At 40.7% G+C, this 24,018-nt stretch overlaps 1 protein-coding gene across 1 annotated transcript in view; it reads left to right on the top strand.

Moving 5' to 3' along the window:
• Positions 1-4,497: 4,497 nt before the first annotated feature.
• The window catches only part of LOC307169658 (uncharacterized protein), a gene marked incomplete at its 3' end in the record, with an annotated part of 85,971 nt that continues 66,450 nt past the window's right edge, over positions 4,498-24,018 (top strand). Inside the window, exons 1-2 of the mRNA XM_079890389.1 lie at positions 4,498-4,546; positions 14,232-14,264. Coding sequence (XP_079746515.1) covers positions 4,531-4,546; positions 14,232-14,264 — 49 coding nt within the window. The 5' untranslated portion in view covers positions 4,498-4,530. The remainder of the gene's footprint in view (positions 4,547-14,231; positions 14,265-24,018) is intronic.

Consider the following 24,018-nt stretch of genomic DNA (forward strand, 5'->3'; position numbering starts at 1 on the left):
CTGGGGCACCGTTCACTTCCATAGTATTTTTTTTTTTCCTACTATGGAAGTCAATGGTTCCCCAGATCTGCTTGGTTTACAAATATTCGTCAAAATGTCTTCCTTAGTGTTCATCAGAACAAAGAAAATTATACAGGTTTGACAATTTGAGTAACTGATGACAGAATGTTAATTTTTGGGTGAACTATCCCTAAAAAAATGTGTAATACAACCAATTATATACATGTATAACGTTATACCGTTAAGTTTTCTGCGTTCAAAACGGTTATACTGGTTGTACGTTAGATGGCGCTATGGAGTAATTTTCCCTGAGCAATTGCGCAAAAATAACACTAGGGAGTTTGATAAAAATCTTCAATTTAGTTTTATATATTTCTTTATTTTAACTAGAAATTAAAATGAAACTGAATAACGTTAATTAGCTAGAATCAGTAATGAATTTTAGTTAAGAACCACTGATGTAAATAATTTAAAAGATTATAGCTTATATCCATCCAACTAAAATACCTTTTATTACTATATTGTTACTAAAATAAAAATGAGGAGGTAGAGGTAAAAACAAACAAAACAAATATAAACCACAAATTGTTCTTGTTTTTTTCTTACCTTTTTTTAATGTTCTGAATCCAATCAATTTTGCGATCTTACTGTCGATAGAAGAGTCACAAAATGAGCTCAAACCTTTTTATGACACACTACACTCATTATATTATCGCGGATATCAAGGTTTATAGTTATTTTGACATTTTATTTGTGACTTACCTAAAATATTTTCCGTCGATCCTCTAGTAGTCCATCAGCTGACGTGACGTGAGTCGCGCAACAAAGTAACGGTTTAAACTTTTTTTTTTTTTTTTTTTTTGCACAGACCATTGAAGATTTTGTGATTTATGTAAACATGTAGGCTAATTAAATTATTAATGAATTGTTATTATTTAGTATTGGTGCAATTAAAGTGGCTAAACATTTATGTGTTCTGATTTTTTTTTTTTTTGTGGAAACAAATACATTGTTACAATTTTCAAAACTTTTATTAATAATAATAATAATAATAATAATAATAATAGGTAGGCTATGCATGTTATTAGCCTAGGCTACTATTAATATGAAAAAAAAATAGTAGGCTAATCAGAACAGTATTATTGTTATGCATAATAAAAATGATAATGGTAATAATAATAATTATTATTATTATTGATATATTATTACTTCTTGGATGTCATTTTAGCTAGAAGAATTCAAGAGTAATTAATAGCCCAACGTTTCAATAGATTAGGCCCATATCTGTATCAAAAAAAGAAAAGAAAAAAGAAAACTATGTAAAAAAATAAAATGTGTATATATATATATATATATATATATATATATATATATATATATATATATATATATATACAGGGGTTAAATTGGGATTTATTATTTATTATTGATCTGCTGCTGCAGCGGCGGCCAGCAGCGTGAGGTTTTTTTTTTTTTTTTTCAAGGCAGTAGAAGGTTCTGGAACTTTTGCGCGCTTCCACATCCCGCGCAACTACTGATCTCCCAGGAACATTCATTATACATTGCTGCGTACATTTATCCGTGTCGGAGTTCTGAGTAGTAGCCTACTTAGATGCGCATAGTCTCAGCCTCAGACGTCACGCCCACGGTCTGAAGGCACAGAGAAGTCTGAAGGTCTGGCTACGCGAGACTAAGATGCGCATTGCATGCGCGAGCGGTGCGCGATCATGGTCGACTGACACGAGATTAAGCAGCTGAACAAGAATACGGCCGTGTTCCGATTGTTCTCATCTCAGCTCCGCCGAGACAAAATAGACATGCCATTTCAAAAATCTTTCATTTATTGTCAGAAATATGTTTTCAAAAGCATCACTTTCATCAAATTTTATATGCCATAATTTCCAGACTGCAAACAGGCACATCAGGACACAAACGAGCAGGCTTAGGCCTATGTGCCGGGGCTGAGCCCCGAAGAGCCCCGGCCCAATTTAACCATGTATGATAAGGGCAAAAGTTTGTAGTTCACTTTGCAATTTACAGAAGTTGTTTTTGATTAATGTTTACTGAATTATAATTTATTGACTTTTCTATAAAAAATGTTGCATTTATCCTCCTGAAAGGGCATCTTTTTCAGGGCTGTAGTTTTGCTTATAATTGTGCAAAGTATTTTTTAACTAACAGGTGAACAACAATAATGGAGCATCTTTAATGATCAAGTGCTTTGAATGTGTACAAATTTAAAAGTTCCATTCTTGTATGGTCAGGGGCTAATAGCAAAGCAAGGGCCTAATAACAAAATACTATTTTTTTTACAGTCCATCTAGGTTCAAAAAGGAACCTTGACAACAGGCCAGGTTCTTATATGAACCATTCTGCCACAACAAAGGTTCTAAAATGAACTGACAACATGTGCCAAATAATCAGTGGATCATTATAGAACCTATAGGTTCAACTTTGAACCTTTTTTATAGTTAGAAGTTCATATTTGCACTTTAAAGTTCTTTTTTGAACCCCAAAGGTTCAATCTCTTTTAAGAGTGACCTGCTCAAAAACTCTGGACAGGAATATAAGTGTCCATCACCATTGATTAATTGACTAAAATAATATTATTATTGACCCAATCTGGGAAAAAGTAGAGCCGCAAGACTTATTTGTGTGAGGAATATCACAATTATTCCCAAAAAAAAAAAAAAAAAAAAACTGTGAGGATTAAAATTATGTTTGTAAGTTATAGGTGCCAAGCCAAAAACACTTTTTCATCAAAGTTTGATCATTTATGGTGCAATTTAGTGATGTTAGTTACATAACAACAAGAAAGGGAGAATTCCCACCTTAGAGAACAAGATTGGGAAGAATAAGATAATATATCCTGAAAGTAGGGGGAGACCGGGGACGGTTGTAACACTTTTTGCATTTCTCTCAGTTACTTAGAGACTATTTGGACTAGACCAACCAAATATATATTGTATATTAAACTTGCATCTGTCTGCTAATTACACATACCATTTAAAGATGATTACATATGACACATCGTTCACAGTATTTATTTGAATGGAAAGAAGTCAGATGTTGCAACTGACCCCGACCCAGGGACGGCTGCAACATGTTAAAAATACCTTAAATTTCATTAATTAACTTAAGTTTTTTGTCTCAATGAGCATTAGAATTCTGAAAATATTAACTGTTTTAGGCCTGCTATGATATTATAGTATTATTTATTTCAAAAATATTATTATAACTAACTGTGCATGTGCAGTGTGAGTGTCATCACTCTAGCTTGTTTCTGATTGGAGAAAAATGACATGTTGCAACTGTCCCCGGTCTCCCCTATTATTTAGGGAAGGAAAATCTAGAAAGTTTAGACTAGCACATTCATATTTATTATTTATTAATGCCTCTTCTGCTTCTGCACATAATCCAGGATATTAGAGCGAGAGCGGGTCCGTCATTCTTCAGTTCGTCCTCTCAGAGAGAAATCTCCTGAATTTCCTTCTAGTTTCTTCAACAACCGCGTCACAGTTCAGTCTGCCTCTGACTTTATCATCTCTACACCAGGATAGTTCACCTGTGACTGAACTGGGATATCCTAAAGACAGAAAAACAGGTTTTAACAGCTCACATTTATCAAGATTTACATTTAAAACAGAAGATTTAGAGGAAAATGCAATGTGTTGGACGGCAATCGGTCTCTGTGATTAATCTTTTAAATCAGGGTCGTGTCGTCAGATTCTGGACTACAAGTAAATACATAAGGGGATAAACCTGACCAACTCCTCTTGAAGAAGAGAAACTGAAACACCTGATTTAAGGAACAGGGATTATTGTAAAGAGATCTTATAAATATGCAGAATGGATCACCAAACCCAAGATTTATGAGAGATAGAAAAATAAACTTTATATAAGGTTTGTAAAAAATACAAAGAGAATAAAACACCAACTCGCTATAGTCTAATCAATCTAAAACAAGTCGGGTATTGTTTGCTATATGTCTTTTTGGCATTAATCCTGATTGAGTCTCATCAATAACAGAACTCAGAACACACTTGAGTCTTTTAAGCACAGGCTAATATCATATAATCATTATTAAGAAGACTAACAGGCAGAGGGAGAAACGAGGAAGCATTAACACTCTACATCTTCAGGATAACTCGTGTAATAATGTTGGAGGAGGCTGGAGCTGAACTCTGGGACTGTGACCCTCCAGGATCGGATTACTCACTGTTAGAGCGCCACCCTGTGGCTGAATAACGCGAGGACACTAAACCTCTTACAGAAGAGTTCCATGACTAGAATCTGAAACTTAAATTCTATCTCAGTAATATATTTATAATATATATATATATATATATATATATATGAATGAATGAAATACGAATTTTGGATCATTTAAATGTTTGTAGGCTACTATATGCTTTTTCTATGCATCAGAGTTAAATAAGGAAGCGCACCGTGGTTTATAAATAAAGACTTGACACAGATGAGCTATATCGTGTTTCTTTCTTGACCGCAGATTTCAGCGCTGGTGTTGAAATGGCGTCGAGTTTAGGTAAGAATCAAATTAAGGCACAAACATAGCCTATGAAGGAATGTTTCCTCAATGATTTGTGCAGTGATTATGAAATATTAGCCAACAATAGACAATTGTTTACTTCGTTTAGTCATTTCACGCTCGTATGTGTTTAAATGACATTGCATATGCTAGCCTACTAGGAAGAAGAATAACCGACGTAGGCTATATAAAAGGCTACATTTAACATTCATTTTAACCCATCAATTGTGCTATCTAGGCGTAGCGTATAGTTTTGCATTTTTAAATTCGAATTAACAACCACAGCTAGACATAAATGTAAGCTTATAGTAACGCAAACGTAGCGACACACTCTTAACGCATGTTGAGATTGATCAGATGTGTAGTGTAAGCAGTGGCGTAACTTTGTTTTAAAAAGTGGGTGGGACGGGTTTTAAAAAAACGGGGAGGGGGGGGGGGGGGGATTTATGAACGCTAAATCATAAATCGATGTATGTATAATAACATTACGATGTCCAGCAATCGATTGAAATAGTGCATGGGTTTAATTTGTCGTTTAATGAGGTTTGATTAGTGTGGGTATATTCATTATTAATACGTGTATTGAAATGGTCCAGTGGTAGAACTTTTGCCAAGCGTGTCAGAGGTTGTGGGTTCTAATCCACACTCGTAGCCTATAGGTTTTTTTTCTCATTAAAAACGATTATGTTTATCAGTGGTTGTATATCAGGCAAGCATACGTTTGTAAGCATTTTATTTTGTAATTTCACCGGAACGAATAGAGAGTCTCCACAACGGATTGAAGCGCGCGTCCGAGTGAAGGCTGTGCGCGAGCCACAAGAGAACACAGTATCCGCGCCACTGATCGCAGCGGCAACGCGCACTTTGATCACTTGATTTCAAAAACAACACATTTCAGCGCTAGATCGCCTCTTACAAACGAACTAAATGAATGCTCTGCTAGTTAACTGGAGATGTTTTGTTTATTTGTATTGGTACATTCGTGCCGTGAGATGTTTCAAAAGTGGTGGGGACCAGTGGCGTACGTGGCGTGGGGAAAATTTCTGAGGAAGCCAATTAAGACACAACCTCTAAGCTGTGTGTTTTAAGGGGTGGGGGCAGAAAATCATACGTTACCATTTATATGTTGCTATTTGGATGAACTATAGAGCGCCCAGCATCATCTTACCGGGACTTACGCTTGTTACAATCCAATACTTTGAGCACGGACGCTCTCTCTCTCTCTCTCTCTCTCTCTCTCTCTCTCTCTCTCTCTCTCTCTCTCTCTCTCTCTCACACACACACACACACACACAGTCAGTCCTCTTAAACATCTTTCATGGTGTTTTTTATTAAAACATTCGCAGATAGGAAACGCCAACGGTAAGCAACAAGAAGATAACCTTTTTCATTTAATACACCCTTAAATCGGTGTGACGCTCATGTAAGGATATACAATAGCGGTTATTCACAAACAATCACAACAATAAACAACAAAGTGCACTCACATGCTGCTTAATCAAAGCACGCAAGAAACAGTGAGAAGAACTATAATCACATTAAAAAAATACACATCGCTAAATGGGCAGTTCAGACCAGACGCGCTCTCTCTCTCTCGCTCTCTCTCTCACACACACACACAGTCAGTCCTCTTAAACATCTTATGGTCTTTTCATTAAAACATTCGCAGATAGATAGGAAACGGACGGTAAGCAACAAGAAGATAACCTTTTTCATTTAGTTTTGGTGTTGGCCTGCCATCGGATTTAATTCTGAGTTGCTGCTGTAGAGGCAGTTTAGTAAAATATTTTTTTTATCAAATACGTCCAAATCTCCACCCTCCATAATTACAATTAATCATTTTAGCTAACTAGCTAAACAAGATGTCAACACAAATCCACAAATCTTCCGCTATTTCATTCATTCATTCATTGACGATGATAACGTGATGTGATTGGCCTGATGCCAACAAGTTCATGGCTTCCCTTGACACTGTCCTGACCAATCACAGGGGAGCAGTGTCGTGACAATAGCGTAGGATGCCAACTCAGCCTGGCCAGGGGGGCAGCGTTTCATATTATTTTGAAGTTTCCCCGGGCGCCGCCATTGGCTATCAGACCATCACCTGCTGTTAGCATCCCATTGACTCCCATTCATTTTGGCGTCACTTTGACAGCGAATAACTTTACATCTGAGGCGTTTAAAGACTCCATTTGTCCATTATTCATTTCTAAAGAAACACGAAAATGTATAAAAGGCTCCATTACCTTGTAGCTTACGTTGTGGCCCCGTAGAAGCAGTTTTTGTCAAGTCAAGTCAAGTCAAGTTTATTTATATAGCGCTTTTCACAACACAGGTTGTATCAAAGCAGCTTCACAGTAATAAATTAGAACAATACATCAATGTTTGTTTCTAGTGGAACGTCTACGTTTGGTAATGCTGATCAATAGTATCGTTGATTGATTAATTAAATTAAATATCCCCAAATATCCCCAACTGAGCAAGCCAAAGGCAACAGTGGCAAGGAACCGAAAAACTCCATCAGGTGACCTAATGGAGAAAAAAAAAAAACCTTGGGAGAACCCGGGCTCAGTCGGGGGCCAGTTCTCCGCTGGCGTTTATGAACTAGAGGTCGGATTTAACTGTAATATTAAAAGTATTATATGAATGCCTGGCTGAAGAGATGCGTCTTTAATCTAGTTTTAAACTGGGAGAGCGAGTCTGAGCAACGAACAGTATCCGGAAGACTATTCCAGAGTTTTGGTGCTAAGTGTGAAAATGCTCTCCCTCCTTTGGTGGACCTAGATATCCTAGGTATGACCAAAAGCCTCGAATTTAGTGATCTTGAAGAGCGCGATGGATTATAGGGCGATAGAAGATCCGTTAAATAGACTGGAGCTAAGCCGTTTAGGGCTTTATAAGTCAGTAGCAATACCTTGTAATTAATACGGAACTTTATAGGTAGCCAATGTAGGGATGATAAAATCGGTGTTATATGATCATATTTTCTTGATCTAGTTAGAACTCTAGCGGCGGCATTTTGGACTAACTGTAGCTTGTTTATTGAGGATGCAGGACAACCAGCTAATAAAGCATTACAGTAATCTAGTCTCGAGGTCATGAATGCATGAACTAACTTTTCTGCATCAGAAACTGATAGCATGTTACGTAGCTTAGCAATGTTTCTAAGGTGGGAAAAGGCTGTTCTTGTAACATATGAAATATGATTTTCAAAAGACAGGTTGCAGTCTAATATAACACCCAGGTCTTTTACTGTAGTGGATGAAGTAACAGGACATCCTACTATGTTAAAGTTGTTTTGTGAGAGGTTTTGTGGGTGGTTTTTTGAACCGATAAGTATTACCTCTGTCTTGTCTGGATTTAATAAAAGAAAATTATGCGTCATCCAATCTTTTATATCTTTAACACACTCTGTCAATTTGGATAATTTAGCGTTTTCATCTGGCCGTGATGAAATATAGATTTGAGTGTCATCAGCATAACAATGGAAACTAATTCCATGTTTCCTTATAATATTTCCAAGTGGCAGCATATATATTGAGAATAATAGAGGGCCTAACACAGATCCCTGCGGCACTCCATAGTTTACTGGAGTTATGATAGATTTTTCTCCATTTAAATAAACAAAATGGTAGCGGTCAGATAAATACGATCTAAACCAGCTTAATGCTTGTCCTTGAACACCAGTATAATTTTGTAGTCGATCTAAGAGTATTGTGTGATCTATAGTATCGAACACTAAGCACTAAGATCAAGTAAAACTAATATTGAGATACAGCCTTGGTCAGAAGCTAAAAGTAAATCATTTGTGATTTTAACGAGCGCAGTTTCAGTGCTATGATGCGGCCTGAATCCAGACTGAAACTTTTCATAGATGTAATTTTCTTGCAAGAAAGAGCCCAGTTGAGCAGACACAACTTTTTCTAGTATTTTAGACATAAAAGGTAGATTTGAAATGGGTCTATAATTTACTAGATTATTCGGATCTAATTGTGGTTTCTTAATGAGAGGTTTTATAACTGCCAGTTTAAATGTTTTTGGAACATAACCTAAATATAAAGACGAGTTAATAATATTGAGGAGAGGCTCTTCCACTACAGGTAACACTTCTTTCAATAGTTTAGTTGGTATAGGATCTAGTAAACATGTTGTTGTTTTAGATGAAGTGATAAGTTTATTTAACTCCTTTTGTTCTATAGTTGTAAAGCACTGTAATTGTTCTTGCGGGGTGATAATTGAGGCTGAATTATAAGGCGCGATTGAGGATTGAACGTTTACAATTGTGGTTCTGATGTTTTCTATTTTCTCAGTGAAGAACTTCATGAAATCATTACTACTTAACTGGAACGGAATATTTTGTTCAGGAGACATCTGTTTATTTGTTAGTCTAGCCACGGTGTTAAATAAGAACCTAGGATTGTTTTGGTTGTTTTCTATTAGTTTGCGGAGATGCTCAGCCCTGGCCGCTTTTAGGGCCTTTTTATAACGTGACATACTGTCTTTCCATGCGATTCTAAAGACCTCTAAGTTGGTTTGTTTCCATTTACGCTCTAAATTACGGGTTTCTCTCTTTAGAACACGCGTAGTATTGTTGTACCATGGTGCTTTACTTTTCTCTCTGACCTTTTTTAATCTAATGGGCGCAACAATATCCAATGATCCAGAGAGAATGGTGCTCATAGTGCTAGTTAATTCCTCAAGTTCATCTGTTTGTTTGGGTTCACTGAGCAGCTGAGACAGATCCGATAAGCTGTTTGAAAAATTATCTATGGTGGATGGAAGGATTGTTCTGCCTAATCGATAACGCGGCGCAGCATGATATATTACAGGAGTACGTAATATGCAAGTTACCATGTAATGGTCAGTGACATCGTCACTTTGTGGAATGATATCTATATCGGTTGGATCGGTTCCATGTGATATAATTAAATCGAGTGTATGATTAAATCGATGAGTCGGTCCGGTAATGTTTTGCTTGACCCCAAAGGAGTTTAATAAATCTGTAAACGCAGCCCCTAACGCATCATTTTGATTATCTACATGGATATTAAAGTCTCCAACAATTAATGCTTTATCGAAGTTAACTAATAGGTCTGAGAGAAAATCTGCAAACTCTTTTAGGAAATCAGCGTAAGGCCCAGGCGGTCTATATACGGTAGCTAAGGCTAAAGATAATAGGGATGTTTTTCTATCATCTAAGAGCGTAACATTTAGTACAAGTACTTCAAATGAAATAAAATTATAACCCGTTTTCTGAGTAACATTGAGAAAATCTCTATAGATTGTTGCAACACCGCCGCCACGACCATTCAGACGGGGCTCGTGCTTATAGGAGTATCCTGCTGGAGTAGACTCATTTAAACCGAAATAATCATTTGGTTTAAGCCAGGTTTCAGTAAGGCAAAGTACATCGAAGCTATTATCTGTGACTATTTCATTTACAATAACTGCCTTAGGTGTGAGTGATCTAATGTTTAGAAGACCTAGCTGTAGAAATTGTTTTTGATTACCAATAGCAACATTTTCTGGTTTAATAACAATTAGATTTTTTCTAGATCCTGCAGTAGATTTATGATTTGATCTCACTAAACGAGGAATAGACATAGTTTCTATGCAATGTTCTACACTATTTATATCAGTTAAATTGGTGCAGCAGAGACTATGATTTGGACTTTTGGTTACTAGTCAAAAGGTATTTAACATTTTGGAGATGTTATCTGACAGAAGATCCGATCCGAATCTGCTTGGGTGTAAGCCATCAGCACGGTAAAGCCTAGGACGCTCCCAAAACAGATTTCAATTATTTACAAAGAGAAGTTTCTGCTCATTGCACCATGACATTAACCATTCGTTTAACGCGAATAATCTACTAAACTTTTCATGACCTAGTCGGTACGTGGGAAGCGGTCCTGACACAATAATCGTTATATCAGGCGATGTGCTGCGTACCGTATCGATCAGATTCCTGAAGTCTTTCTTCAGAACCTCCGTCTGGCGCAGTCTGATGTCGGCCCCTCCCGTGTGCAGGACCACGGTTCCGACGCACTCGTTCAGAATCTCGGGAACGTGAGCAGCGATTTCAGAAACACGAGCACCAGGAAAGCAGTGACTATGCACCTTACTTTTATTTAACGTAGCGTGTACGTGTCGAACGATGGAATCGCCGATGATCACAGCATCGCGTTCTGTTTCGCAAAGAGGGGAGAAGCGGTTTTGTGTGGATATCTCGAAAACCGGGAGGGTCGGAGAGAGTTTTCTTGGTCTAGACCTGGCTCGCGTCTTCCGCTGCGGAAATATCCAGGCTTCGTGATGGCATGTTGGAGCCGGAGTGAACGAGACCATGGCTGATCGCGACCTCGACGCTCGGGACCGATGTTGAGGAACGCACGGAGTAGACGAGGTCAGCGGGTTAGTAACGTTAATCTCTGATTTGTGTGCCTCGGCGCGTGATGTTTCAAGAGCCAAACGCCGGTCTATCAGCTCGGCTTTTCTCACTAAAAGGTCGTGGATCTGTTTCTCAACAGCTTCCAGCTCGGACTGCACCGCGTGCAGCTCAAATGTGTCTTCACCTGCACCAAAAGGTAGACTACTTACATTTGATATATTCGCCATTTTAACAGATGGACAGTAAGTTAAGTTAGCAACGACGCTACCAGTGGTGCTATCAATATTAATACTAATTTATGGCTTAAGTCTTGGATATAATCCGTCTTTTCAGTGGTACGGGTGTAGAGTAGACGCACGATAGGCGAAAAAATGTTTGTTTGTAAATGAGTGCGGAGAAGACGCGTTCAGCCGTGATCCACGGACGTAACCTATAAGAGTATCCAGCGTTGGATCACTAGGCTTGAGACGCGTCTGCTCAACAATCCGCGTTAAAACTATGAGGTGAGGAAAAGTAGAAAATGTTCGTTGTAAGTGAGTTTAAAGAGAAATCAAGAATTATAAATCAATCGATGGAGCTCCAAAGACAACAACGCGCTCAGACGCGACTTTTGTAAAAGTAGGCTAACGATTGCGTCATAACCACGCGCTCTCTGTCGCACAGTAGAGAAATCACCGTATGGACAGGAGGAGAAGCTCGCGGGCAATCGGGGGACGTGGAGGCAAAATGACAAAATAATTAATCAGAATACTTAGCAAAAGCTTCTCCTGCTCCAGCTCATGGACAGCTCCTACTCACGCTCTCCGTCTCTGCAAGTTTCGGAAGGGAATGATTCAGATTTCTCTCGGCACAGCTACTAGAAGACAGACGGGTCGCTCATGTCACATCTACGTCGTCAAGCTCAGTTTGAGTCTGCGCAGTCGCTCAGCCATCAGGAAGTGAGCGCTTCTAATTGACTTCACTTTTCTCCGTTGAATCCAATGGGGTCGCTGTGTCTAGTTTATATACTGTCTATGAGCCTGGCCTCCTCACAGACACAGAGTGCAGTACCATGTTTTCAACGCTCATTCACCATGTCACTTTTATAGGGGCGCTGTTTTACACATCATAAAACGCTCAGTAATGAATGAAGAGAGACGATGAGGAGATGACAGAAGGATTACGTAAACTGTGAAAACAAAAGTGTTTATTAAATGACGATTATATTCTGAAAAAGTGAGGAAGCCTGGCTTCCCTTGGCCTCCGCAAGAAAACGCCACTGGTGGGGACATGTCCCACCCGTCCCACCCGCAAATTACGCCTATGAGTGTAAGTAAGGAATACTTATAATTATACTTATATACTTATACATAATTGTACTCCGCTTTGCATCGTGACCGCATTACCACCTCGGGTGTGCATTATTTTTCTAATATTCAACGGCCTGTCGTCAATTATTCCGCTTATACTACAGTTACCACACCTCGAAACATTGTTCAGATTATGTAGGCTATTTCAAGACATTTGTAAAGTTGTTGTCATTAAAACGCTCTTGTATGTAGGACTAATTTCTTACGCATCTAATCAATGCCTCTGTTGCTAATTCCAAAACGTCATTTTAGAGTTAGTAACGGAGGTTTGAGCCACTGATAGCAGACTAATGCTGGGACACACGACTAGCTGACACATTCTCTGACTGTTTTCATCGCAGCAGATTTTAAACACCGACTCTGAACACAGACTGAACGCGCGTTTGGACATGATCAGTCATAAGTATCAAATTACATAGGCTTTATGCTATTAATGCAGTTATTAGAAAGAGATGTTGCAATAATGAGACCGAAATCATGCGCGTCAATATTATTATTTATTTATTAATTCAATTCGTTTTAATTAATTCGTTCATTCTTTTTTTTTCTATTATTGACAGATAACATTAGACTAGCCAAATAAATGAAACACAAAGCCCTTTAACAAGTAGGCCTATCAATAATTATTTATTTGTTATATTATCTGCAATAATAATCCGTGCTGCAGGACTATCCATTTATTTAGCCTATATTCAGTTTAATTATCTATTGATTATATAGGACTATATACTTTATTTATTCAAATTAAACAGCATGTTTCCATTGATTGTGAAGCTAGACATTGAAAATTCCAGATCAAGCGCATGGGGCTAAATGTTTTTTCTTGTTATGAATTGTATCTTATTTTCCGTTATTACAGTTGATTACGCGAAGAGATATGGAACTGTAATGCGGTCAAGACCTGCCTGGAACGACTTTAGCCGTGCGTTTCCCTGAAAATAATGCACACCTTAGAACGTTCGTCAACCAATCAGATTCAAGCATTCAACGGCCCTGTAGTATAATAGTAAAAGAATGCATACGCTAAAATGAAGCAGTCAACACTTTTTACTCCATAAATCTACACAAGCGCTGATTGAGGGAGCCTATAGTGTTCACTTCTCCTCGAGCACGTGATTATTGAAGATCACTACTGGACAAAATGCGACAATATTTCGTAAATATACATACACTTTGCATTTCAGAGGCTCCATATAAAGACCAATGAGAACATTGTGCAATGCGACTGCAGTATTTTATTATCTATATTATATTTAATATTTATACTCTCAGTGTCACTTTCATGAAAATAAAAAGTCATTAGAATAAAAAAATTAGAAAATGAAAAGCTGTTTTAAAAAGAATGGTCTTGATGGGGGAGGAGTTAATTAGGCCACGCCCAGGCATGGCGCACATTAGCAAATAGCGATTATATTAGCATTAGCTCATCAAGATCGATTATAATGAGCGCTATTAAATGTGAAATAAAAGACCGCGGACTTCAGACACTTCTCAGAATAGTTCAGATTCAGAAGATAAAAACAGACGTATTGTTCTCTCCTAACCTGATATTGGTCAGTAGCTATTGGTGGCTTAAGCCCCTGATTATTGTTAAAAGCCCCTGATCTTTTTGAAAATTGACTCAGGGACATTATGTATAATGTTATGGTCTGTTTACAGTATTCGTTGAATAAAGAATAAGGGTAGAATATATATATATATATATATATATATATATACATATATATATTTTTTTTAAACCACAGGAAACATGGTTGAATTTATGTAGAAATGGCATATAAATAGTGGTTTGTTTGTGAAGATGAGATGACTATCATTTAATTGGTGACATAATACATTTTTGAATGATTGTGTTAAGTGTGTAATTGTTGATTGATTAAAGACCTCTCTGTGTGTGTGTGTGTGTGTGTGTGTGTGTGTGTGTGTGTGTGTGATTTTTTTCCAGCAGCAGTTGGAAGTCCAAGCTTTGTTCGTCCTAACAGTAAGTGAATTAAATCACTGGCAGTGATATTAAGTGTGTCAACTTGAAACTTGTATGTGTTCCTTTAATGAAACATTATGGATAAAGGCCCGTTCACACCAAAGACAATAACCATAAAGATATAGTTCTAAAAATTGTTCTCAATATTAAAGAATAGCAGAGATCACACCACAACTATAACGATAATGGCACAGAGAAATGATAATTAAATGAATGTGCAGCAATTTGTACAAATAGAGACTGATTTGTGAATACAAATGTTTTCTTTTGTATTAGCGCATCATAATTTGCACATGCAACAAAGAAGATGTGCATTTGTGGATCAGGTGACACGCGTTCATTCATTTACGTATTTTCTGAGTCGATATCATTTGATTCATTTGGATTTTGAGACTTTCTTTTCGCGGTTTCCAAACACTTCACAACCCACACACAAGCAACTGAAATGATGAATAGGCCTGGTGCTGATTATTAAAGGCGCTGTAGGTGATGTTGGGTGACGTCACTTCTTGTTGATGTTTAAAGTATTGTCAAACAAAACGGTTTGACAATACTTGTCCCCCCCCCATCCGCGCACTAACCCCCCAAACCCCACACCCAAATCCTTCTTGTCGGTTATTGGCTGGAAAAGTTTGTTGTGTTTCGTGGTGCGGGTGAGCCCAGTTTGTTTTTGTTGCCATTTGTGGAGCCTGTGGTGTCTACAGAGACTGCGTTCTTTTTATAGTGTGTTCAGCGGATAGTGAGGAGCAGGGCTGGACTGGGACAGAAAATCGGCCCTGGCATTTTGGCCCAGACTGGCCCACTATATATGATCATAAACACCACCCATCTTTCCACGCCCTTAAATATGTTTTTGTTCAACTCCTATTCATTAAACCCACTAATGCCATGTAATGAGTGAGTATAAACGATCGAGAGTTAACAGATGAAAAAAGTACAAAATTGTCATTTATTAATACACAGTGATGCATCCAAAAAACAAGCTATAAGCTGCATTGGCATAGCAATACCAGTGTTTTTCACAGGAATTTTGTTAAAACTGTGGTGGGTGTGGTGGCTTTCTATGGGGGTTTGGGGGCATGCTCCCCCTAAGAAAATTTTGTGCATTTTAATGTTAAATTCATCAATCTGGTGCAGTTTGAGGGTTCAAAATTAAAAGCTCCAACCCATATTCAGTGTGCAAATATAACAAAGAAAAAATCTGTCTATATTACACTACTACATAATAATAGTTATAATATTAATCTCATGACAGTAGCCTAATAGCCATATATTGTAAAACAAATGCACTGAAAAATAAAGAAAACTTTCATAATTAGTTTTGTACTAATTTCTAAACTTGAAAGAGATCAGCACATGATCTTTTATTTTGACGGAAACTGCATCAAGCTTTTATTTTGGCGGAAAACATGGATAAAAACGCGTCTCATTAAACTTCTAGTAAATTTCTGTAAAACTATGCAGTCAACTCGTCAACTATGCAGATGTGGAAATAATGCGTAACTGGGTAATGGGTTCCTACACTCATAGCCAAAGTGTTTTTGAAAGTAGTTCTGCTTACCGCGCGCGGATTCTAACGTTACACTTTCTCATCTCTCTCCTGATCCTCCTCACTCACTAATACTATCCTCCTCATCAGCCACTGGAGCTGATGAAGGTCATGCTGCTGCAGAAAACATATATATTGTGACACATTTTACAGCGTCTGCTATTTCTATTACACGCTATTTCTCTGCACATTCCTTGCGTCACTTCTCCATCTCTCAGACTATTTTGACAGATACACACTTGACACTGCACGCTCACTCAAAGCCCAAAGGGGGAGGTTTTTAAAGCTGTGATTGGGCCAGCACAGTGTCAATCAAGAAAACAACCAATGGGCCGCTGATCTACGCGTTTCATGGGCCGGTCTGTCAGTGGAAAAAAAAACTAACGCTTACGTTTTTTTAACCCAGTGCCGTCAATTAAACAAAACAAAACGAATGGGCCGCCGATGTACGAGTTTTATGGGCCGTTTAAAAAAAAAAAAAAAAAAAAAAAAAGTATGAGATGTAGGCCTATCGGCCCAAAAAGCACGTCGGCCCACCGGGCATTTGCCCGGTATGCCAGATTACCAGTCCAGCCCTGGTGAGGAGATGTTTGCTGTATGTGACAAAAAATGTTTCGGCCTAAAAAACGCGTGATATCGCTTAGAGCAGCTTTAATGTGTGAACAACTATCTATATGTGCATTACTACATTTAAACAAATACTTTTTAGTAATAAGTTGAGTGAGCAAAATCCAGAATTACATGAATTTGCAGCATTTTGTACAAATAGAGACATAGTTGTAAATACTAAACTTCGATTTTGAAAAAATCCTTGATGTAGGTCAGAATTTGTGCATGCAACAAATAAGATTTGTGGATCCGGTGACACTCATGCATTCACTGACTCGTTTCTGAGTCGATCTTATTTGATTCATCTGGATTTTGACACTTTCATTCTGCTAGTTTAGCCACGATCTACACACACACACACACACACACACAACCTAAGACAACGGTGGTATTAAAAAAACAAACTCTGTACACACCTTATTAATACCTTATTAGTATGTGCAAAAAAAGAGTAATAACAGCAGAAATTGAACAGCTGGTTCAGAAGTACAGATGAAAATGAACTCTGGCACAGCCCGATAGACCCTCCCCTCGAATCAGTGCCGGCCCGAGCCTTTTGGGGGCCCTAAGCAGAATTTGATTTGGGGGCCCCCTCCCACCACGCGGAATCACCTGTTTGACGATTATTGACACAAATGTCACGCTATAATGACAATGAGGTTATGTATTAATACAATATAAATACTTAATAAAAAATAGATACTTAAATAAAAAAGTTGTAACTTTTTCTTTACTCTTTTACTACCTCTTCGAAACTTCTGAAAACAAACTGTCACAAAACATATTAAATACATTATTTGCAAAATATCCTCCAACGTTTTGCAACACTTTGCAGTTTGAATGTCTTGTATGAACATGATGGAGTATGTTTTTATGTTTCCACTGTTCGATCGCGCCCGCGCCTCACACACACACACACACAACATATTCCAGCATTGCAATCTTGACATCGCAGCCTGTTCATGATAGCTGTAACAAAATATAATAATAAAATAGTCAACCTAACATATAAAAATTACACTGCTCTGTTTAAATAGTCAGTAGTACAATACGTACATTCACAGTAAGCTCTGCTCCACTGTGATTTTTTTTTTGCACAGCACATTTTTGCGCGTGTGAAGAGGATGATTTTTTCCGTCAATATTGGAACGTGAGTGAAGTACAAAGCCATCCAGTTTACCATCCAAATACATTGCGAATGTGTCACGGTTTACAAATTCCTTGTCTTGCATGCTGTTGTGTGTGTGTATGTGTGTCTGTGGGCGTGGTCACTGATCATCAGTGATCAGTAGCGCCAGCTGGTTTCAATTGTCTGTCCTTATTTATAGTCTGTAACTGGTGTCTCATGTTGTCAGGTCGGTGTTGTTTTCGCGGTGTTTTTTCCGTGCCTGTTCCTGTGTTCCCCGTGTCTGATTGGATTCCCTGTGTCTTCGTCGTGTTCTTCTCTGGACTCTCTGCAATCTTCACTGGATCACCAAGCACCATCACCAAGGGATTACTCACTGGGTCTGAGCACCGTCACCTGTTGTCCACCGAGGTCCCTGCACCACCATTCCATCAGCGTTTGTGTTCGCCCGTCTGTTCCCGCTGAGTTGTGACCATCTGAGTAATTGTCTGACCATTGATGCTGTTCTAAAAAAGAGCGTTATTGCATTTACATCCTAGTCTGTCATCCGTTACAGAACGATCTGACCATTATGGATGTAGCAGGTGCTACGACGTGGGACGAGTTTGCGGCTCGAAGCATCGCGAGAATGGACACTCAAAAGGAAAGCATCTCCAACACGGGACGTGCGATCCAAGCGCTGGTGACGCAGGTGTCCGAGCTCACCCAACAGCTTCAACAACTCAGAATTCCCACTGCGCCACCCACACTGCCCGTTCAGCCCACACCACCAGAGCCGCAACAGCTGTGTGAACCGAGACTGCTGACACCAGAGGGATATGCAGGTGAACCGGAGTTTTGCAGAGCATTTTTGACTCGATGTTCTATACACTTTTCATTACAGCCATCGACGTTCAATCAAGAACAGACCAAGGTGGCATTTGTTCTGACGTTGCTGTCTGGCAGAGCGGCTCACTGGGGAACGGCGGTGTGGGAGAATCAAGATCCATGCTGCGCCTCGTTCCAGGCACTCTCCGAGGAGTTAAGAAGGGTTTTCGATTGTGCGGTGGTGGGTAGGGAGGCGGCCAGACTACTCGCCGATCTCTGCCAAGGTAACGGCTCGGTGTCGGAGTATTCCATCCGGTTCCGCACCCTGGCTGCAGAGTGCCGTTGGAACAAGGAGGCGCAGTGGGATAGATTCCTGCATGGGTTGGCTGATCGTGTCCAGAGGGAGATTTATATGCTGGACCTTCCTCGCAGTCTCAATGGACTTATTGAACTGGCGTTACAAGTTGATGCTCGGCTGAACAGAATGGGTCACTTACAACTGAACCTTCCGTCTCGCGGCACGGAGACCCTGCGCTCCAACTACCTGGACACGGTCAGCCACGTTTGTGATCCCGAGCCCATGCAGGTGGGTAGAACTCGGCTTTCCCGGGAGGAGAGAGAACGGTGGAGATCCCAAGGACTGTGTCTGTACTGCGGGAAGGCGGGTCACTTCATCCACTCATGCCCGGTAAAAGGATCAAGCCCGGTAGTAACTATGAGTCTACTATCGGATGGGATCTCCGCCGAGAAGACCTCATCTTCACCATCATCATCTACTCTCCTTCCGGTAAGACTAAGATGGCCAACCCACACACACGACACCAAGGCTTTACTGGATTCGGGGGCAGAGGGTAATTTTATGGACTCAGAACTGGCTCACCGTCTTCACATTCCTGTTTCCCCTCTATCGTACAAGATTTCTGTCAAGGCTCTCAATGGACAAATACTTCCTGGCATTTCACACTCTACTGAACCCATCACTCTCATCACTTCTGGCAACCACACAGAGACAATAACCTTTTTCCTCATGAACTCACCCCCCTCGCACCTGTCGTACTCGGTCATCCTTGGTTGTCACAACATAACCCCAGAGTCGATTGGTCTAACGTGCTCGAGGAGTACCAGGACCTGAGTGAAGTGTTCAGTAAGTCTCGTGCTGCTTCTCTTCCTCCACATCGTCCCTATGACTGTGCCATAGACTTAGTGCCAGGTGAGTCTCCGCCTAAGGGCAAGTTATATTCACTTTCTGTTCCAGAGAGGGAGGCTATGGAGAAATATATTTCTGATTCTCTAGCATCCAAATTTATCAGACCTTCCTCATCTCCAGCGGGGGCGGGGTTCTTTTTTGTGGGGAAGAAGGATGGGTCTCTGCGACCGTGTATTGATTACCGAGGGTTGAACAACATCACGGTAAAGAATACTTATCCTTTGCCGTTGATGTCTTTAGCCTTCGAGTGATTACAGGGAGCATCCATCTTCACAAAATTGGACTTACGTAACGCTTATCATTTGGTTCGCATAAGGAAGGGTGATGAATGGAAGACTGCGTTCAATACCCCTAGGGGGCACTTTGAATACTTGGTCATGCCGTTCGGGCTGTCCAACTCCCCAGCGGTCTTCCAGGCACTCGTCAATGACGTGCTGAGAGATATGGTTGACCGATTCATATATGTCTACCTGGATGACATATTGATTTTTTCATCTTCTCTCCAGGAACACGTGCAGCACGTCCGGCGAGTGCTTCAGAGGTTGCTAGAGAATGGGCTTTTTGTCAAGGCGGAGAAATGCATTTTTCATGCACAGTCTGTTTCTTTTCTAGGTTACATCATCTCGTCTGAGGGAGTGCGTATGGATCCTGACAAGGTTAAGGCTGTGATAGATTGGCCAAGCCCGGATTCCCGTAAGGCCCTACAGAGGTTTCTGGGGTTTGCCAATTTCTATCGGCGTTTTATTCGCAACTTTAGCCAACTAGCCGCACCTCTGACCGCCTAGACCTCACCCAGAACGACGTTCAGGTGGTCCGATACAGCGGAAGCTGTATTCGCCAAACTCAAAAGCCGATTCGTTTCGGCTCCCATCCTCGTTGCCCCTAATCCATCACGTCAGTTCGTGGTGGAGGTCGACGCGTCAGAGGTGGGGGTAGGAGCAGTTCTTTCCCAACATTCTTCCACAGACGACAAGATGCATCCTTGCGCGTTTTTTTCTCATCGTTTATCATCTGCCGAGTGTAATTACGACATTGGTAACAGAGAATTGTTGGCAGTCAAGTTAGCGCTGGAGGAATGGCGTCACTGGTTAGAAGGTTCAGGGGTACCTTTTATCGTTTGGACCGATCACAAGAACCAAGAATATATCAGAACCGCTAAAAGACTCAACTCTAGGCAGGCTCGGTGGGCACTTTTTTTCGGACGTTTTGACTTTTCTCTTTCGTACCGCCCAGGTTCCAAGAACATCAAACCCGATTCTTTATCTCGTATTTTTGACCAATCCAAATGCCCGTCCACTCCCGAGTGTATTTTACCCGAGACGTTAGTAGTCTCCACTCTCAGATGGGAGGTTGAATCGAAGGTCATAAAGGCCTTAGAAGGGGTAACGCCTCCGCCCGACTGCCCACCGAATCGGTTGTTTGTGCCAGAGGAGTATCGGTCCGACGTCATTCAGTGGGGTCATTGTTCCAGCATAGCGTATCATCCAGGTGTCAATCGCACCAGTTTTTTGGTTAAGCAACGATTCTGGTGGCCATTAATGGCTCGCGACATCCGCAGTTTTGTTTTGGCTTGCTCGGTTTGTGCCACTGGCAAGACTTCCAATCGACCCCCGGATGGTCTACTCCAACCGCTGTCTATCCCTTCGAGACCCTGGTCCCACATTGCGCTAGATTTTATTACCGCCCTCCCGCCCTCCCAGGGCAAGACTGTCGTTTTGACTGTCGTGGACCGGTTCTCAAAGGCGGCTCATTTTATTCCCTTGCCCAAATTACCCTCAGCCAAGGAGACAGCGGTAATGGTCGTAGATCACGTCTTTCGCTTACATGGCCTCCCGATAGACGTGGTTTCCGACAGGGGACCCCAATTTGTGTCCAAATTTTGGCAAGAGTTTTGTAAGTTACTGGGGGTGACTGTCAGTCTTTCTTCGGGGTTTCATCCCCAAAGCAATGGTCAAACGGAGAGAGCCAACCAAGATCTGGAGAGAGTGTTGCGATGTTTGGTTTCCAAGAATCCTTCCTTCTGGAGCCAACAACTTTCGATGGTGGAGTACGCCCACAATTCGTTACCAGTGTCATCCATGGGCCTTACTCCGTTTGAATGTAGTTTAGGTTACCAGCCACCAGTTTTTGCCAGTACGGAATCCGAAGTCGCGGTCCCCTCCGCTCACGCCTTCGTCGAGAGGTGTCGTCACACTTGGACTAGAGCCCGTGAGACTTTTCTCCAAGTGGGAGCGCGCACCAAGGCTAAGGCCGATCGCCACCAGTCGAAGCCTCCCGTATACGTCGTTGGTCAAAAAGTGTGGCTTTCTACTAAGAATATTCCTCTCCGATCCGTATCTAACAAACTTGCTCCCAAATTTATTGGCCCATTTCCTGTCACCTAGATCATTAGTCCGGTGGCAGTCCGACTCAAACTTCCTCCTGCGTACAGGAGAATTCATCCCGCCTTCCATGTGTCTAAGATCAAACCTGTGTTTCATGCACGCATTAATCCGCCAGTTCCGGTGTCCCCCCCCCCCCCCCCCGCCGCGCCTCGTAGATGGGGAACCAACATATTCGGTTAATCGTATTCTGGACTCGAGAAGGAGGGGACGCGGATTTCAGTACCTGGTGGACTGGGAAGGTTATGGTCCGGAGAAGAGAAGTTGGGTTCCTGCTAGAGACATTCTGGATCACTTCCTTATCGATGATTACAATCGACAGGTAAGTCCGTCGGGGAACGCCAGGAGGTGTTCCTAGGGGAGGGGGTACTGTCACGGTTTACGAATTCATTGTCTCTCTCTCGTCTTGCGTGCTGTTGTGTGTGTGTATGTGTGTCTGTGGGCGTGGTCACTGATCATCAGTGATTAGTAGCGCCAGCTGGTTTCAATTGTCTGTCCTTATTTATAGTCTGTAACTGGTGTCTCATGTTGTCAGATCGTTGTGGTTTCCCAGTGTGTTTTCCGTGCCTGTTCCTGTGTTCCCCGTGTCGGATTGGATTCCCCGTGTCTTCGTCGTGTTCTTCTCTGGGACTCTCTGCACTCTTCACTGGATCACCAAGCACCATCACCAAGGGATTACTCACTGGGTCTGAGCACCGTCACCTGTTGTCCACCGAGGACCCTGCACCACCATTCCATCAGCGTTTGTGTTCGCCCGTCTGTTCCCGCTGAGTTGTGACCATCTGAGTAATTGTCTGACCATTGGTGCTGTTCTAATAAAGAGCGTTATTGCATTTACATCCTGGTCTGTCATCCGTTACAGAATGTTGAAACATTTTGATTCTAATGAGAGAGATACGTGAGCCCAACGCCGCTTACTTTCACTTTCGCTTTAAATTATTTCATTTCGGCTTGTTTATAGTTATTTTTTTATTCTTGTTCTGTTCTGAATATCATTCAATTTAAAGGATAAATCATTGATTTAAATGTCAATCATGTGAGGCAAATCAAATTTTTGTGACATGGCTTAATATCACCGTGACTTTGCGCACGAATTGTCTATGCACGCGAGGTTATGTGCATGACTCAAACACTGGCAGACACAGCAGCAGTTGTAGGCAGGTATATTGATCATGAAATCAGAATGTTCTTGTCTTGAATTATTCATTCATTCATTTATGTCACTTGTTTAAGTTAATTAATATGTAAAAAAAAAAAAAAAAAACTCGATTGAAGCAGTTCGCTTATGCCCTCAGGCCGGCCCTGCCTCAAAGAATATTGGACAGAAGTGGTTGAAAGTAGACAAAAGAGACAGATTAAAACACCAGGTGTAAATAGAAATGTGTCTGTCTCGTCTACTTGAGATCCGATCGACCAAAACGCATCTTAATACCAGCAGTAAACAGAGCCAGAGATGCATCAGTTTGGATTTTTGTACTAAGAGTTTTGAAAATGCACATCTTACTGTAAAAATAGTACCAAAGTGAATAAAAACACTAATAAAAACACAACTAGAAAAAAACAACTAACCATTTGCAGGCTCAGTATTAGCATTGTATTTAAATCCAAAATATTGCCAAATAAGTGCTTTTAGATTTCGCATTGAAACCAGATCTCCTGCCATGGTCTCGTCAGTCAGCTCCTCACTCTCGTGATGATTGAGATCTGACTCCTGCTGCGGAAAGGATTTTCATGCAGAAAAAAAATTAAAAAGACGTTGGGGAGCAGTGCCATGGTGGGCAAGTGATGTACCCGGTGTTACGGCTGAACACGTGTAACACAGAGTATCGTAGTAAGCTTATTATGACCGCCGCTAGCATAGCTAGCGAAAGCGGTCATATAGGGATTGTCAAAGTTTTTTTTTTTTTTTTTTTCGTCATCTACTGAATTTTTCGTCAACGATACCAGGGACACCGAAACACCGGGGAACATGAAATTTGGTGGGCATGTAGCCCGACTAGACTTTTACGGAAAAATTTCGTTTGGTCCCCAGGGGCCACTCCCCCCCCCCCCCCCGCACTGGGCCCCCTGAAACC

Source organism: Squalius cephalus (assembly GCF_949319135.1).
Source record: "Squalius cephalus genome assembly, chromosome: 13".
In the NCBI taxonomy this organism is placed as follows: Eukaryota; Metazoa; Chordata; class Actinopteri; order Cypriniformes; family Leuciscidae; genus Squalius; species Squalius cephalus.